This window comes from Sylvia atricapilla, chromosome 11, assembly GCF_009819655.1.
Source record: "Sylvia atricapilla isolate bSylAtr1 chromosome 11, bSylAtr1.pri, whole genome shotgun sequence".
In the NCBI taxonomy this organism is placed as follows: domain Eukaryota; kingdom Metazoa; phylum Chordata; class Aves; order Passeriformes; family Sylviidae; genus Sylvia; species Sylvia atricapilla.
Genome location: NC_089150.1, coordinates 14,895,778 through 14,914,554, shown reverse-complemented (window position 1 = coordinate 14,914,554; position 18,777 = coordinate 14,895,778). Strand labels below are relative to the sequence as shown.

General features: G+C 43.8%; 1 protein-coding gene across 1 annotated transcript in view; it reads left to right on the top strand.

Moving 5' to 3' along the window:
• The window catches only part of DNAH1 (dynein axonemal heavy chain 1), a 67,063-nt gene that overhangs the window by 1,173 nt on the left and 47,113 nt on the right, over positions 1-18,777 (top strand). The window contains exons 3-18 of the mRNA XM_066327093.1: positions 2,106-2,280; positions 2,781-2,937; positions 3,464-3,596; positions 4,583-4,744; positions 5,261-5,513; positions 6,731-6,888; positions 7,694-7,905; positions 9,147-9,442; positions 10,450-10,600; positions 11,176-11,369; positions 12,720-12,945; positions 13,561-13,680; positions 14,479-14,561; positions 15,977-16,118; positions 17,204-17,359; positions 18,355-18,553. Coding sequence (XP_066183190.1) covers positions 2,106-2,280; positions 2,781-2,937; positions 3,464-3,596; positions 4,583-4,744; positions 5,261-5,513; positions 6,731-6,888; positions 7,694-7,905; positions 9,147-9,442; positions 10,450-10,600; positions 11,176-11,369; positions 12,720-12,945; positions 13,561-13,680; positions 14,479-14,561; positions 15,977-16,118; positions 17,204-17,359; positions 18,355-18,553 — 2,817 coding nt within the window. The remainder of the gene's footprint in view (positions 1-2,105; positions 2,281-2,780; positions 2,938-3,463; positions 3,597-4,582; positions 4,745-5,260; positions 5,514-6,730; positions 6,889-7,693; positions 7,906-9,146; positions 9,443-10,449; positions 10,601-11,175; positions 11,370-12,719; positions 12,946-13,560; positions 13,681-14,478; positions 14,562-15,976; positions 16,119-17,203; positions 17,360-18,354; positions 18,554-18,777) is intronic.

Here is an 18,777-nt window from a genome sequence, read left to right as displayed (position 1 = left end):
ATAGAATATCCTTAGTTGAAGGGACCCACAAGGATCATCAAACTAAACTGCTGGCCCTGCACATGACAACCCCAAAAATGGGACCTGCCTGTGAAAGCTGTATTCAGGATTTAGATATAGCCAAAATCATGGTCTTCCCTCATTTATTTATTCTGCACCCAGCTGCACCCCAGAGCAGATTGTCTCCCTACATGCAAGGGCTCTCTGTGTGTACAGAGCTGCTGGTGCCACCTGCTTACAAGAACTTGTGTCATGGATGCTCAAATATAGGAACAGAGAATGGCTGAAGGTTTGCCAGCACTCTCCTGGCCCCTAAAGCACTCCTGGGGATATGGATCATAGACTGGCAGTGGGTGGGAAGAAAGTGTGTGTGTGAGAGGATTTTAGAGAAAGATGGGAACTGTATATACCACCCTCCTGTGCTTAGATGTGACATTTATTTTCATGACTGAGGACAAATGACTGCTTCCTCAAGTGAATCTTGACAAGCTAGACTCATCTTTAACAAGTAGAGACAGAACTCTATTTATGATCTGCTGTTTCTTCAAGGGGGAAGAAGCCATCAAGTTGGAAATGTAAATGCAAATGAAACACTAAGTATTGACATAAATAGTTGATAGTGCACCAAGTGCCATAATGGATGGTGCCATGGATTTGGCAACAATGAAGTGACTAAATTGGAACAGCTGTGCTCCTTGATAACAAATACAAATCAGGGCCATTCTGTAAAGACCCCAAGATGTGCATGAGGCTAAAGAGCTGCATTCTAGGGATTCCTCAAAATTGCATTATGGACCATGCAGGTGTTTAAAAGCGCATTCTTGCCAGGCTAGCTGCCCTTCCTGAGGGAGGGGAGTAGAGAGAGCAGAGCCATTTAGTGGCTATTTCCTTTAGTCTTTAAGCAGACAATGTAGAGCTACAAGGGTTGAGTCAGGGGCCATTTAAGAAGGACAAGGGAATGACCTTTTAGAGGACCCTTTCTGTACCTAACCATCCTGAAACATTTAGCGTTATTATTGGCTGTTCTGCACAATTGCTTTGAAATCAAGGGTCACATTCATGACTCTAGAAGCACATGCAACACGGTGAACAATTGGGCTCAAAGCTTGACATTCAAAATACTCAATTCCAAACCAGAACCTTAAGTTTCTCCTTGATAGAGTGTGAAAGTTCATCAAAGGAAAATCTCTCACTCCCCTAAAATCTATTTTTAGTTCAATGCTTAGCTCTGTCTAGGGAATAGTGCTTTTTAAAGCTTGCATGCAATTACTTAATTTAGGTTAAGCTTCAAATTCCCAGTTTGCTGCTGTTCTATTATTTGCCACTTGTTTAGCAACATAAACAGTTTGGTTTATTTATGGGGTAAATGACATGGTTTAATTTATGCCAGTTCTTGGAAATGTGTACTTTTTGCTTAGTCCAAATTTCTGTTGAAAAGTTTTGCCAAATGGTGAGATTGTTGGCCGTTTAACTCAGTTTTTTCTCACACCATCGCTGATGTGAGTGGGTGGTTTGATTGAGCAAAAGCTGAGAAGAGAGAGGTTTGTCCTAAGGTGTGAATAGGCACTTCAGGAGGCAAAGACCACCTTCAAAGGTGACCTGCAGCTTCTTTTCTTCTGTAATATTCATAAACCCGTTATCACTGCATTGACCAAGTTCCTCCCAGCTATGACTGACTCTTGGTCTCAGGGCCCTCCAGAGAGGCAGGGGGATCCCATTCCTTTCTGAGGGTGATGGAAACTGTGCACTAGAGACGGTAACTTGCCCGCTATCATGTAGAGAGTCCGTAGCAAAGCTGGCAACAAAACAGAGCTCCTTAGAACCAGGTCAGTGCCCTGGCTCCCAAAAATCTGCATGACGGTAATTCTCAGTGGAGCTTTCTTCTATGCCATCACTTTGTTACTGGAAAACCATAATCACATATTGTCACAAGGAAACAAGGTATTTTTTTTCTGTTTCTAGTTTGATGTCTGCTTGATTTCTCTTACAAATCTAGTGAAGTGACTTCTGCAGACAACTCAGTAGACAGCAGAGTCATCCTTTGTGTGTGAATGTAAACCAAAGTGGTACCTGGTGGTTTCAAATGTGTTTCTCTGTGCTCTTAGCCTCAAAATTCACAATGCCTGCAAACTTAAAAGGTGTCCTGGATAAGCAAGTGGTTGGACCATCCACTGAGGACCTCACTGCGTCAGATTTCCCTTTACAATCATTTAATCCCAAAGTGCAGATGCCTTTCAAACGGGTTCCAGGGCAAAACCCTCGGAAGGTTGAAGTAGAGAGGTAAGTAACCAGAAGATGGCTAGAGGCATCATTGTGGAATGAACACAGCAGATTAGGATGTTGATTTTTGCTTTCAAGACATAACATGTCAAAAATCCTTAAGAAAACCTTATCCTGTAAGGCAGTGATCTCCAAAGTGGGGCGTGCATGCATTGCAGAGGGTGCAAAAGACAATTCACTAGGATATGGAAAGAAATAATTATTTTTAAATAGTTTATGTCATCTTTTTGTTGTTCTTTTTTTAATGTCTGGTTTTGTGTATGCTCTATAATGTATTAGTACAGTACTACATGTATATAATTTATAGATTGGAGTAACTGATCATTCTAGGTCAACTTCCACTGAATTATTTTGTGCTATAAATGAAGAAATAGACATGGATGCAATGTGTACTAAAAATGTTTTTGGTGATAGAGGTGCACAGTAAAAAAGTGGAGTTGTAGGCATGGGAATGCTTATAGGCACATTAAGTAGTTATTTCCTCTTCTGATGTAAACCAGGAAGAGACGGCTGTATCTCAGCTTTGATATTGCTGAGCTCTTGGCCAGCAAGGGGATAGACTCCAATCAGCTGATGCCAAGGCACTATGACCCTGACAATATCCCACCTATTGAGGAGACAAAAGATACCGTGTTTCCCATCTACCTCCCATTACAGGTAAGAGAGCACATTTGGTGCTTGTGATCTGTCTCATTGCTTATACCCCAGGAGGTTTCTGAGACCACTTAACAGGTACTGGCACAACAAGCAACAAAACAAGGAAATGCTTTGGAGCTGGCTCAGGCACTGAAGGGTCTCTACAAGATGCTGAGCATCTTCTGCAGGGTCCCCACAACTTCTGTCAAACTTAATAGTCCTTGAGAGTGCTCCTCACTGACCTTTGTGTGTCCAAAGGAAAGGTGTCTCATGTTTCCTTCTGAATGCAGTCATCAGCAGTATTGCTGCAGGAAACCTCTCCAGGTGTTGGTCTGTTCTCCCTAGGAAAGGGTTGGAGGTACAGATACTGCTGTTTGGGAGAAAATTGTTGACCAAAGATCAGCACAGCTTTTGCACCTGGACTGATTTCCATATTTTGTAGTCCATTTAGGAGCTGCATGTTAATGTTTTCCTCTCATAAATTTTTTATTGGCTGTTTTCTTGTTTCTGAAGTAAATCTTAATTTCACTCATGTCTTGCTTTTTAGGTATTTGACAATGATGAATTTGACTGTCGAACTCCAGAAGAGTGGATCTCACTAGGACTGGAGCCAGGATCTTCTGATAGAAAGCCAGTGCCAGGGAAAGCACTTTTACCTACAGATGATGTACTTGGACATGGTAAAGCTTGAATCAGTTATTGCTCATGCAGGGCAACGCTAACAGTTACAGGCCATTTTAGCAGAAGGGAACATGCAGATTCTGATGAGTGTAGCTCTGGAATAGCTGAAAAGCCATATCTCATTTTGACCAGGCTCAGGCAGCCACAGCAAGAGACCAGAGATCTCACTGACTGCCAGTCCTGCCCTAGACCATTTCCACTTTTTTAGAAGTTGCCTTTGCCTTTTGACTTTCTGTCAGCACAGACAAAATTTCTCTTTATTGGTGCATAGCTATCTTCATGGAGTTAGGTAACTTGCACACGGTGTGTTCTACCTGGATTTCACTGCAAGTGCAAGATCAGAAGACAAGTTCAGACTACAGTAACCATAAAGCAGTAAACCTGGGCCAAATTAAGTGACATGGACATAGTTTTCCCATCATTTGGAGCCTTCTCAATAAGAAAGCATTACTAGGTACAGTTGTACTGATGTCCAGCTGCGGCTGCAGCTCAAATTAACATGTCTGCAGTAGCTTTAAAGCAGGGGAACTGGCCTCTGCAGTTCTGGAGCAGCCTCCAGAGGCTTGACTGTCTGCAAAACTGAAGCATAAAACATAAGCTCTGTGTATCCTTGGGCAGCCAGCATGTGATGGCTGAGTTCTGTTTGCAGCTATCTTTGGGAACACCACACCTGATCACTCCTCAGGTTGAATGGACAGCATAATGTGGTCCTGACCTGTATCCATATTGATAGTGATGTAGATACGTATCTCTCTAGTGTGTGCAAAATGTTGAAAATTCTAAGCTGTAAGACCTAAATTCATTATTTAATTGGTCACAGCAGAAGCTCTGTGAGATTGACTGAGATGCAAACGAGCAAATGGATTCGACTGTGGCATCACCACTGAGATCAGGAAATGGTGATGATTTCCATGATTTACTGCAAAAAAATGGTGTAGCCTCCAGGAGAATGGACTAACCTTGTTTTAATCCTTGGCTCTCTCAGAGGACCCTAAAAACCACGAGTTGATCTATGAGTGGATTGCTGTTGGTGTTCTGGATTATGACAAGGAGACAGACCTCTACTTGGTCCATAAAACAGACAAGAAAGGTCTGGTGCGTGATGAAGAAGGGAGACCCATCCTCAATGGAGGAATAACTCCAGAAGGTGTGTTTCAAATAAGGTGTTTTGGGACCTGTCATATAGTCTGAGAGCCAGTTCATTACCCATGTTTGTCCTAGCTAGAGATGGGAAGGACACCAAGAAGTCATTTAATCCCTTTCACTGTTATCTCTCTTGATATCTGTCTGTTTAACTTGTCTGAAAAAACCTCCAGGGAAGAGAACTTCACATCTTAATTTGACCCTGTTTGAGGTTTTCTCTTTGGAGACACCTTTTATTCCTTCTCCCATCCTTTCTGCCTTCAAGAAAAGTAAAATGTTGGTCTTTCTGGGTCAATACCATTTTGAAAGGGAATATGGACAGATTAAAATGAAGTACCCTCCTCTTGGAAGACTTGGAAATGCACCTTATCTCTTGCTGTCCTCATCTTTGGTCCCTCATTTTGTTCTCCTGCAAGCAGCCCAATTATCCTGTCTATCAAAAAGCTGCTGTCAGCGCTGCAAGCCATTCTGAGTTTTGTTTTCCCTGCAGGCCCTTGTAAGCTGTACTTTTATTTCCCAGGAAGAGCTGCACTGTTGCCGTGTCAGTACTGGGTGCCACGAGTTTGCCTGCAGTTCCTGGCCGAGGATCCGCAGGCGTTCGCGGAGCGCGTGGCCGCTGCCGACAGCCTGCGCAAGAAGACACAGGGGCTGCTCATGTACCACCTGTATGTGGACTGCATGCCCACAGAGGGGCAGGATGCCATCAATGAGAAAAGCCTGCAGAGGATGAAGCGCTTGGCCGTGCAGACTCCCAGACTCAAGGATGAGAGGAGGTAAAGCGTTATGTGCATGTCTGGGGGCTCAGCCTTCAGTCCGTAAACATTGTGGGACCTCATGGGGCTACAAAACAAGTGTCAGTGGAGGCAGATCTTCAGCAGCCACCTCACAGACCTACCTTCCATTCTGTGCACAAGCACACCACTCCGTTGCACTGAGTGGCATTAGAAGTAGGCAGATGGTAGCCCCAGGGACACATGTATGGGTGGTCTATCAGTGCTCCCAGCTGAAGCAGGTTCTATATGCAGACCCACCAAGCCATGCCTACACCTGCAGTTAAGTGGCTTTCCACACCAAGAAGGTTGACAAAAATGGCATGGCTAACCTTGCTGTCTCTCTGTGCTTTTGAGGAACAGATCAGTCATTGCTGTACTGATCTGCAGACCACCCATTGTCTTCAGAGACCTGGCTGTTGTTTGCTGGTGACCCTTCTACCTGTTAACAGCTGCTAAAACAAATCAAAAGAAGATCTGCACAGGGGAGGCAAACAGAACAGGAGATCTCCACCTGGATATAATGGAGTATCTCTTTGTGATGCAGTTCATATTGAGGAGTCATTTAAATGTCCCTGGGCTGATGAATCATGAGCCACTGCTGGTGTTGCTGAGAATCAGCCGTGACTGATTGCCTTGTTCAGAAACAGGAAGGTGTGAGAAGCTGCATGGTCTGCTGGCCTGAACTGGAAAGTAGGAGAGTAATTAGTCTCTGTGAGCAGAAATACAGGGATTAAAAAAAAAAGTACTCTGCCTGCTTGAGGTAAAGGATGATGATTTCCTAAGGCAGATGGAGCAGGGTTTCAGTGCTTATGTGAGTGTTCTGGCTGAGAAAATGGACAACAAGGGGTGTTCAGCAGGAGGCCAGCTTGGATAGCCCAACTTTTCCAGAACGGCCAGCTTCTTTCTTTAGTTTGTGGTTATTTCTCCTCCCCCCTGTAATGTTTCTACCTAGTGGAGATGTTGCTTTGAACTGAAAAGACATGAAGGCTACAGCCCTGGTCCTCACTCCCTGCTTGCCTCTGTCATTAAAAGTCCAGTTGAACCTTTGCTGGCTGCTTCATTGTCTGCAAAACTCTCCTGATGTGCTCAGTGGTAGGTGGGCTTCTGGCTTAGCAAATTTTGAAGGGAGGGAGAGAGGGGTGGAGTTTGCAGTAAAGGTACAGACATATGTGTGTTCAAATGCCATGGGTTCTCAGTGTTTCTGTGTCTTGTAACAGCATGTCAGACTCTATGAGCAGCCTGGAGAAAGAAGTGAAATTAGACTATAAACACATCATGAACAGGATCAGCTTTGACAGAATCGTCACTTCCAAACCCCAGATGTTTTCTTATGTTACCCTGCCAGACAAAGAGGAGAAGGAAGCCCCAGAGTCAGGTAGGGGACACAGTGAAGCAGTTTGCATTCAGTGTGGTTACTTCTTGTCTTTGATAGGATTCGTGGTTTGCTGTAGGAACTCTCAGGTTCATAGTAATGATTGGAGCTCACAAGGGGCAGCAACAGGAGATTATGTGAGAATTTTGAGTATGTCTCCTCTTTTTTAGGGTGTATTTGCATATTCATATTACCTCAGTATAATATATTAGAAGTCATCAGCTAAGCTGGAGGAACTCTGCAAGCGTACCCTTAATGACACCAAATGTTTGGCAGTGTGATTAACTTACCACTGTGCTGGGGCTGACTGCTTTGCCTTTGCTGTGCCCAACTGGGAAATGCCTCAGCTGTGGAAGAGGGCTCAGGCTCCTTTAGAGTGCCAAACAGAAGGAAAATGGCCCCAGTAAAAGATGGTGGTGGGGAGAGCATATTTTGTGCACTTCAATCTTCCAAAGGCAGGAAGGTCTTGAGGTGCTTCACAAGTGGCCTCTCACAGATGACTCAGCTGTGCCTTGGAGCCTCAGTGGGAAGTCGCTTCAATTCCAAGTTCTTTCTCAAGGAAACTTCCTGAGCCAAAGCCTTGGGAAGCTCAGACACCAAGACAGCACCTCAGCCCCTCAAGGGAGGCTGCAGAAGGTCTCTGCTGCAGAGTACACACTCTCTCTTTCATCCAGTCCTCTGCATGATATCGCCTGTGCATTAGAGCAGAGTCCTTTTCACAAGTGCTTCCCAAAGGGACCTGTACTCTAAAAACAGAAGCTGAAATGGATGTTTCAGGCAATGACATTATTTCTTTTTTTGGTGCTAGGGCTCGTCTCTATCCCAGACTACCCTTTTCGTAAACAACAGAGAGAATTCAACTTTGTCTCCCTCCTGACCAGTCCAGAAGTCATCAATCTCCTTGCACAGGTACAAGATGAGTGCAACAAGGCAGCTGTCCTGTCGCTATTTAACACAACCATAACCAAACTTGTCTCTCTGGAGGAATTTGAAGAGATCCAGACTCAGACCTTCACTCAGGTGAGTAGAGGAGGTGTGAGGGATAAACCCATGGAGCAGACAGCAGTGGTGTCAGTGTGTATTAAACAGATGCAGCAGCTGCAGATTGATTTTCTGGAAACTGATGAGCTGTCAAAGGAGACATGTTTGGGGCAGGGAGGAATTTGCATGTGCCTGTAAAAATTATTGGGAGATGGGAAGAATGGGCTGAAAGAGTCAATAGTCCTCTGGCCAGGATCAGCCAATGCTGATCATGCTCTTAGTCATGTATTAAACAAGCAGCCATATAGGGCTGCAGCCCCTCTTTCCTCCATCTGCTTTATATACAAGTAGGAGCCCTGGTTGGCACTCAAGAGTTTCTTTTTTTTTTAATTTCCCTTCTATTTCCTTTTCTTTATTTCCATCCCCCATCCCTCCAGCTGCAAGGCACAAGATCCTTGATTCCTCCTGAGACACTCATGGGGATAGTGCTTTTCTACACTCTATGTTCTTTATATACTTAATTAAATTACTCTGCTTGCAATGCCAATAGACAGAATAGGAAAAAAATTTGCAGCTCCGTGGTAATTCCCATCAGAGGATCTTCATGTCCTCTGATTGAAGGCAGCACATTGCACCCTGGATGTGGCCACACAGAGTAGCTTGCACGAGGTTGCACACTAAATCAGTGGCAGAGAATGTGCTGGTCCTTCCCAGTCCCATGCTGTTTCAGCTAGGCAGTGTTGTCATCCATTCAGTGACTAAGGTTCTTTTATTACACACAAACAGCAAGCTGCCTGTGGAGCAGAAGTGACACTTGGTGGTATTTTAATAAATTAAAATACTGCAAACTACTGCTGCCCTTGGCTTCTTCTGCTCTTTCTTCTCACTTGTCAAGAGAAGATGACATTCTGTCCTTTATGTGCTCATCATGTCTTCACAACTTTTTGTGAAGGGACCCTGACACAGGCAGCTCCACTCTACAGAAAAGAGAACAAAAAGAAAACACTGTAAATTAAACAGAATAGAGCACTCCCACTTTTTAATATCAGGCTTTCTGTTTTGTGGGTCTTTTGTCAGTGCAGGAGATGTCTGACCAGGTTCAGATGCCATGTGTGTGTGGGGGGATTTGGGAGCTACTTTTAGCTACCACAGCTCTGAGATGAGAGTTTCCTTTCACAGCAGAGAAAGGCCCAACAGCCCCAGTTAGTAGCTCACCTTGCCAAACTGTTTTCCCATCAGCACTCAGAGGATTACTCAGCTTGCTTTTTTCTTTGCCCTAGGTTCAGGAGTTTCTCAAGAATACTTGGATCGATACCATAAAGACTGCGATTAAGAGCAGCCTTAGGGATGCAGACAAATGGTTCAACCTGGAGGAGAGTGACTGGGATGCCTACCAGAGGTCCAGGCTGTGTAAGCTGATGGAGCGCATCAGATTCATGCTCCAGGACTCTCTGCGGTACCTGGTCCAGAACTCGCTCATCAGCTTCACCCAATTTGTGCTGGATGCTTGCCAGTGTGTCCTGAATTGCTCGAAGGACATGGAATGGGGAGATGACATCACCAATAGTCCCTACATGTAAGAAAGAAAGAAAAATAAGGGATGGAAAGAGCAGGAAAGTGTAGTGCTGTTGTCTTTTTAACTACTGTTCTGCAAGCAAACTTTGCTCTGCATGGGGCCTTTAAGCTGGGCAGTTTTCCCTAATCCTCTGCCTGACATCTTCCCTGGAGTATGGAAGAAGGACAGAGCTAGTTGCTCTGTTAGTACAGCTTTCCAGCTGCTGTTAGTGATATGGAGCAGCCCATCAGAACCAAGGTCTACTGTTTTGATGTACTGTTCTAAAGATCAGCCACCTCCAGTATTCTTGGGGAAGCAAATCGTTGCTGCTAGAATTTTTCTGGATGCCAAGAAGAATACCAGGAGCATGGCTGCTTATTTCCATTCTTAGATGAAACCTCAGAATTAGAATCTGGCCTGGGATCTATAAAGAATACCAAATTGAGGTTATCACAGTGCCTAAAATTTTGTTCCACTGGGTATTGATTTAAGGATTTTTACTTTTTGTGGTATTAAAGAAGGAACATATAGAAATGGAAAGCCAGAAGAAAAAAAAATCCCTGCCACTCACATGAGGCCTCTTACCTTTAAATCAGTGGAAGTCCTGACACTGACTTCAGCTGATCCTGAGCCATGCTGGTAACATGCAAGATTGGGAAATACTAATATAACTTCCAGAAGGTACACTTTAGGAGTATATATTGGAGAGACTGAATGCCTAGTTTGAAGAGCACCTGCAGTTTTTCTGTAAAGCAGCTCCAATTCTCAAGATAAGGTTACCACTTTTGGGGATCCTGGTATGTCATGATTGATGGTTCCTTCACCTTTGATAAAAAAGGGTTCTCAGTGTCCTTACTGTTAAATTGAGAATTCAGTGTTTTATATCTTCATCTGCATGAGACAGTCCTCCTCTCCTCTGCTTTCTTTTCCTGTGCAGGAGGCATTTTAGTATCAGCACCAGAGCAATACAGTTGTGTATCATATTCTCAAAAAGTATCCCTGTTCTTTCTTATCTCTTCCAACCACAGGCCTCAAAGGAATCCACTCTTTTTAACAGACATTGAGCTAGATATCAGTGGCATCCTCTTCAGCCCCTCTGTGGAGAGCTTTGAGACATCCCTCATTTCTCTGTTCGACAATGGAATCCTGGCGACTCACAGTATCCCACATTTGGAGCAGGTGAACGCTTCTGCATCAACAGTGATACAGCTGTGCACGTGTCAGTGCATTGCAGCTCAGCACAGACACCCCTGAGCTTGTACTGAGGGAGAGAGGTGCTGAAGTGGGTACTTGGGAATTCAGTTAAATTAATCTGGGCACAGCACTGTGCTAATGCAGTTCTGTTCTGATAGGATTTCTTCAATCTCTCCAACCTTGTAGCTCTTTTTTCTGGTTGTTGTTTCTGCTTTGGCGCTGCAGGTTCTGTGGACACATGGACACTGTGTTTGCCCTGAGTGCATGGTGGCTGGTAAAAGCAGACTCATAAAGAAAATAGCACTGTTTCCAATTCTGTTTGATGCGAGTCTCCTTTGCATATGCATCCTTCTGTCTGCTACAGTGTAAGCCCTATCTCTCTAGATACTCATTCTTTGGGAAGAAGGGCACATAAAACTGATAAAACAATTCCTGACACAATGTAGAAGTGTGGACTGCAGGAGTTCCCAAAGACACCACCAGGGATTGATTTGACCCTCTCCCGAGGAGGCACAGTTAGCTCTGTTTGTCCTGAAAGACCTCTCTCCTTCCTCTTCCAGTATGTGTTGGAGAACATGGATATTCCAGGCAGCCCCATGCTGGAATCAGTGGGGTTGCAAGAGCCTAAAGTGGAAGAGCTACGTGAGGCTCTGCGCTCTGCCATTCAGCAGTCTCAGATCCCTCTGCAGGCCTACGGCAAGAGATACGAGAAGTTCTTAGAGATAAATAACAATGACATCAAGTACTTCCTAAAGTAAGTGGCTCCTTGTTGCAGCAGCCCTTTTGTTAAATGGTAGAAGTGAGCCAAGACACAGACTTCTTGTTCATCACAGTGTGAAAAGGGTCCCGGTTTATTCCTCTTTACAGCTCAGCCATCCTGACTCCAGCCATTCACTGACTCTGGCTGCAGCAAGCTCCAAGCTCCTGCTGTAGGTTTCCCTTGCAGCCTCTGACTGCTGATTATGTCCTGCTAAACTCTGACTGCAGGCTTTTACCCAGCTAGACTGTGACTGCAGGTTCCAACAACAGGCTCTAACTACAGACCCAGACTGACTTCACAAGAGTAAATCTCTTCTCAGGATCCTCCTTTTTCATTATCCTCACCAGCTAACCCACTCCCATTTACTGAACTTAACTTTATTGGATGTAGCTGTGACTCATCAGGGCAAGGCTGTATTGGGTAATTAAAACAGCTGTTACTTATCAGGGGCGAGGTGACCTGTATTTCCTTCTCCTACAACTTCTGACAAAATCCCTGTGACCCCCCCAATGACAAGCCTTTGTGGAAACTGTCGTGTAGATGTGCTGATGGGGAGAGTGTGAGGCTGTTCTGAAACCATGTGCCTCAGATGTGAGATCAGGCCCCTGTCAGAGGCTGCCTTCAGTCATGGGTGGCAGTCCGTGCTTTTGGAGGACACTGGTCGTGGCACTGGGAATTTCTTCCTGTCTCTGACAACAGTCACATTCCTGTCATGCTTGTCAGTGTAATTGGAGATATTAATGGCCCTAAAAATGAATCATCCTGTTTGAGAATCCAGTTAGCATACTTGACTCTGACCTTCATATAGTGTCTGCTCAAGCTGATAGCATTCTGCAGAAAGTAATGTTTTCTTTTGTTTCAACCTCATTTTTTTCATTGCCAAATTTCTTTTCATCTATTCTGTCCTTTAGCCTCTGTTACATTAATGGACTTCTGTTTAGGTCTTATGTTTTCTCCAGACAGTGAGAATGAAGCCCTTTTCTCTTTTCTTATTCCATCTTAATCAATTTACATATCCCATCTGACAAATTCCTGTCTCTCCCTGGAATACACTGAAGTGCCTACCCTCCCCTGAAGTGCCTCCTGATCTTGCCCTGTTTACACCAGTGTTTTTATTTTGCCTCTCTCTCTCTTCTTGCTGTATTTTCTCTTTCATCTCTTTCTTCTACTCCTTTTCTGCAGCTAAAATATTTTGTGCTCTTATTCCACTCTGCACCTATTGTGTAAATGTATGTCTTATTAATTTCATGTCTTGATCCTTTGAATGGACACAAACAGCTTGGATGCTCAAATATTCTTAAGGTCTACACTGCCATTTTTTTGTGTGTGTGTTTTACTTTACAGAGGCTATGAAGAGCAATTTCCACCCACTCAGGAGGTGGTGAACATAGTAAGCACATACTTGTCTGAAAAGGAGACTTTGGACCACCTTCTACCTAGTTCTATTATCATTGGCCCCTTTCAAATCAGGATAGAACATATTAGGCTAAATCTGTCTGATAAACACAAAGCACTTGCCACTGCCGTGTTGGACATGCTGGCTAAAACCCTCCATTCACAGGTGCAGAAAGTAAGTTACATGGTTCAATGGATTGTCTCTCTCTGTCTTGTCTTGTCCTTCTGCTTTTGAAGTTGCTATGTTTTTGTGAAATGGCCAGAAGGCCACATTTAGTGAGGATATTTTAAAGATCACACTGGGCTGATTATTTAAAATTAAAATTATAGGGGACATATGCAAACTCAACTAAACGAAGTATTAAATATATTTAATAAATTACTTGTCTGAAAGCTGTAGCTCTTGAGATTAAATTCCTCAAGGCCTTGCCATCTTACAAAAGTGTGTTGGTGAATTGAAAATATCTGTCTAGTAGACAACTGGAAAGTCATTCTGCTTCTTCTGAGAATAACTGGAATATAGGCAATTGCCTCTGCCAGCTGGTTGTCTAAATCTGTTATTATCATCATTTCCACTACATACCTGCAGTTCATCTTGCTCTTTTTTTGGCAGTCTCATTCCATTTGAGCTCAAATGAGATGGATGAGAAAAGAAAAAAACAGAACAGGGCTGTGTACTCATCACTTAGACCACCTTCAGAATGAGAAGAGGGTGGATAAGGGCAGGTTTCCCAGTTTGTCTATTAGTAGTTGGTGACTTTTTGATGGTCTTTGCTATGTCCTGCTGCAGATCTGTGAGGCATATGAAACCATCAGCACCAAAATGCATGAGAGACCAAAGAACATCGAGGAGCTGGTTGAGCTGCGGGACTGGCTGAAGGGAGTGCCCGAGCAGCTGGCAGTGCAGCAGGTAGGGCAGGCTCTCCTTTGGACAGGGACATCAACAGAAGTGAGGAGGAAATTTGTCAATGTAATGTGTGATGTCTCAGAAGCAGAACTCCAGGTTTTGTTACTTGCCTGTCTTTGCATGCAATGCCATGAGATTCCTGGCTTTGTATTTTTATAATTCCTAAGATTTGTATTTTTAAATACACATATCATAAATTTAAATCTCTTTGCGAAACAAAATAGCAGTTAAAAAGTCTTGCCTGAAATACTTATGTATGCATTTTGCTGCCTTCATGAGCCATTCTGCATTTGTGTACTGAATAGCTATCTTCTAAAAATGAATGCTGTTTTCAAGAAAATCATTCTGTTACCCAGTGCTCAAATTGCTGTTAATATTTTTTTTCCTAATAGGACATTTTAGCACCAAGTTATTTCAAAGTTATTTGAAGTGTAAGTCTTTTCCCAGCTGAACAAATGGGGAACAAAGGCATCAAGCTGTAAGCTGACTTGCCAATGCCAATGAGGGAACCTGGAGGATAACCTAAAACACTCGATTTCTGTCCAGTGCTTTATCCACTAGGTCACACTTCTTTTCATTCCCATAGAACAGAGCGTGATGATGGCATGATCATTCACAGAACAAGGGGTTGTAAATCCATTCCCACTGTTCACACAGCACAGAAGCAGCCCACATTGCATTAAGCTTGTGTGACTAACGCTTTTCAAAGGCACCTCATGAAAATGAGGTGTACACCAGAGACTTGGAATCAGCATGGTCTAAAGGTGTAAACTTTTTTTCTCTTTCTCTCACCCTGTGCAGCAACTGATTGAGGAAGTCATGGAAGATTACAAGGTCATGGACGACTTCCTTTACAATCTTACTGAAGAAGATTTCACTGACAAGTGAGCACAAGGCATTTCTCCCACTGTCAAAGTGGGACTCTGCAGCAATTACCATTCTCAGTGCTTCAGGGGCCATGTGTCTATCAAGGGCTCCTGCAGAACTTTTAAGTGGCTCCCAGGCTGTATGAGCACTGAATTCGTGAAATAAAGTTTGTAGACAAGAACTGTGAATTCATGCTGCCTTCTGGCCTGCGGCAAGGCAAACTGGTAGCTATTAACCTGTTTAACATAGTAAAGCCCTTTTTTCTGTGTGGGTTTGTTTTTGGGTTTTTTGGAGATACTTGCAAGGTCTCAAAGTGCACAATTTAGTCTGTGCCTGAAACTAAATGAACACTTTCAAGATAGGAACACTCCCAGGGTTTTCTTAAGACTAGGAAGGAATTTGAACCCTTATTATTACTGCAGTTCTTCTCCAAGCATCCCTCTCTTAGTTTTATTATTCCAGTTGTGGCCTGACTATGCTCAAATAGCAGAGTCAGCTCACAAACACAGCTATGAGGCTTCAAAAGCTTGCTCAGCTTTGGGAAGCATGTCTCTTATGACATGTACTTGGTCAAGTATGTCTGCAATCCGAGTGAGTCTCTGCAGACTGCTCCTGAAACTAGAAACATAGGGTACAAGGAGCAAAAATCCCACAGAAGCTGCAGGAGAGCAGCTGAGCCCCAGGCCAGCTTGGAACAGGTGTGGCTGTATTCCCACTGCCCAGACCTGCCACAGGCAGGACTGGGAGGAGATGGCTGCATCCCCAGGTGCTGGGAGAGGTGTGAGCTCCAATGAGTGTAGCGTGCAAACCTTGTACCTGGCATTGCACACAGGCTGAGGGTCAAATGGAGGCAGTAATGGGTGGTCTATGGCTGAGCAAGAACCAAGAAGTCTGCCTTGGTGTGAGCAGCCAATTTGTGCAGCTTTTCCTGGACATACAATGCTCTCCCCAGGGCACTCTGCAAAATCCAGAGCTTCCCTGTATCTGGGTTATGCTGGCCCCTCACTGCCCTGCTTAACAGGAGACTAGCTTTTTCAGTAGCCCTGAAAAGCCACAAGCCAAGTCTCTGACCCCATTTTTTTCAGTTCCTTGTAAATACATTCAAAGACAGACATTCCCTCTGGATGCCAACTGTTATTTTGCTAGCTTTTCAGTAGTGTAGTGGATTTGTTCCTTTTAAAAAGGCCCTCCACTTCTCCCCAGCTCTCTCCAGCTGAATAGCCTAGTCACAAGGGCTGCATATCAACAAGACAAGCTGGAAAAAAATGTTTTGTTGAAACACATGTGTTTCTGTTGTTGTAAAGCCTCCTTGTTTGGTGGGCTTTGGCTTTCTCATTCTGTTATTTTCAGCATTTCATACATATGCTCAAAAGCTTGTCTCTTTTTCCAATTTTTTTTTTCACATTTGTTTTCTTGTGTCATGTGAGTGCAGGTGGACTGCCAGTTACTGGCCAGTGAAAATGTCTAAGGATTCAGAGTCCATTCGGCTCCAGCACATAGAGGATGAAGAAAGATTTCGTAAAACACAGATTGCGGATCAGAAGGCATTTGAAGAAAAACTGGAGGAAATGCAGGTATTAAGTCCCTGAAAATAAATGGAGCCTAGAAGGGGTCTTGAAGCTGTTGTGGTCAGCCAAGTGGGAAACTTCCAGATGAGATTTTACTCAGATGAGCTTTAAGGTCAGGGTGTTGTTAGACCAAATATTAACACACCCTCCCTTGCTTTTTTTGTTGGCTTTTGATTAAGAGTTTCCTTTTTGTGTGAAAGACAAGACTCTGTAGAAATACTCATTTTTCATTAGGAAGGTGATCACACAGTGTTCTGATTCTTGGTGCTTGGGCAACACGGGCACCTCCTTTTTCTTTCCTGTGTACTCAGTTCCCTGAGAGCATCTCCTGTGATGCGCTGCCATCAAGGGGGAAAATACAGCATTCAGCCATGGAACTCATACTGGGGAAAAAGACCCAGAAATAACTGCAGAATCTGGGAGCTGAGATACCTCTATTGTCTGCTAAAACAGTCTGAATTTTATTTTTTTCCTCAGAAACTCTTAAATTCAAGGGAAAAAAGCCATTTTAGAAAGATGGGATCACTGACCTAGATTTTCTTGGAAACAGGTTCCCCAAATAATAATATCCCAACACTGGATCAAAAAACCCAAACAAATAAAAAACAAACCCACACAAAATACCAAAGCAAAATCCAAACCAACCAAACAAACCCAAGCCACCAAAACAAAACACAAAATTTATTGGAGAATCTCTAGATATGTGTTGTTAAACAATTCGTGGAAACAGAGTGACTAGTGGAGCTATCATTTGCGCTTTACGTGTTTTGTAGCAAATATCAGTATAAATTCAGCATCTAATTTGGGCACAGACTTACTGTTCCTATTCCTCAGGGATTAACTCTTGTCACAAAGAAGACAAGCAGCTGGTCATCACATTTGCAGTTTCCTCCACCTGAGCAGTGGTTATTCCTTCTCCTCACCACTTTCATCATGGTTTAAACAGAAGTGAAGTTGTTTTGGGGAAGGTGAAATCATAAACATAAAAATCTTTCCTTTGAGTATAACAGAGAGCACAACACGAAGCTGATATCTCGAGAAGCAACACTCAGCTTCAGGGTCCAAATTTATGCCTGCCTTTTCTCTTCCAGCTGACTGTAGGTGGATTTTCTGTCCAGTCAGACGTTAACCAAGCCCATGAGCTGGCTGAAGATGCAAGGGATGTCCGGAAGCAGCTGAAGGAGCTTCAAGAAATGGCAGTTCTCTACAACAACAGGGAAAGGCTCTTTGGCATCAGAGTTACAGATGTAAGTGTCAGGTCCGGTACCCACAGGACTCTGATCTTTGTTGGGATTTCTAGGTGGTATGGTAGGTAGAGCAAATTATAAAACATATTTCCTCAGGAAGGACTCCTTCATGCTGTTTTGTTTTATCTGGGGAACTGCTCCTCAGTACTGTAGATTGACTACACTCCTTCATTGCTCCACTGGGCTGCAGAAGAGCTGATCCCAGGCAAACGTGGAAGGCTGCTCAGGGTCTGATATTTCCACTCCTGTGGGAGACTTTGGATGCCCACAGTGAGATATGAGCAATGTTCATGAGGAGAAATTGGCTGGGGAAGGTCTTGAAGCAGCAGTTGGGATGTATCCATTTCTCTAAGGCTGTTGCTGGAGGTCTATAGGTGTGATTGCAAGTGGTTGCATAGTGGGTCCTGGCAGCTGGCTGGGCTTGGAGCGTGGTGTTCTCCTAAGGCAACAGTTTATATAGTTGCAAACACTCATTTTGCTTATAGCTACTCAGCTGCCAGTGAGTCATTGTCATCCACATCCAGCCAAGTCTGGCTGCAGACCAGAAGTGGAGTTCACATGATGATCCTTTCCTACCCTTGAGTCTGTGGGAACTTCTCCTTCCCTGTAAGGAGCCAAGTTTCGATATATGTGGTGTGTGCTTTCACTGATGGTGTGTGGCCTGTCCATCAAAATCTCTTCATTCTGCAGGAGAGCTTTGTAGAGGCAAGTGGAAAGAGTGCTTTCCATGCCACACACATGGTGCAGGCACAGCTCCACTGGATATATGTTGGCCTGAATGTGTAAAGCCCAGCTCTGCTGGTTGCTCTCCCTTGGAATACGTATTGTTGGCTCAGGGAAAGGTAGTCTGATATATCCACTTGGAATACATATTTTCTCATTGGTGGTTTAAGGTTCAAAAAAGAGGTGGATGTTTTTTGGCCTTTTGACATGTAAGCTGTCATTTGGAGGTGAATACATTTGTTGCTTACATTGTTTTTAATCTCTTTCTAAAGTACAGTGGGCTGTCCAAGATGATTAAGGAATTCCAGCCATACTATGATCTCTGGACTACAGTGTCAGACTGGATAAAGTGGAATGAGAGCTGGATGAATGATTCTCTCCTTAAAATTGAGTCAGAGGAGCTGGAAAAGAATGTCAATGACTCTGTTAAGACCATGCAGAGATGTGTGAAGCAGTTCAAGGATTCACCAGGTAGATGCACAGTCTGGGGAAGGAACTTGGTGCATATTAGCATTTTGATGTGAGGCATGTCACAGAGTGCTCTAAACAGGGATTGTCGGGATGTCACATGTGTATTAGAGACAGCTGAGAAAATGCTAGCAAAGTTATTTTCTGCTTTTTTTTTTCCTGAAACTATGATGATTCACATCTAGATACTAGTTAGATGCTTGAAGTACCAGCCACCCTCTGATGTT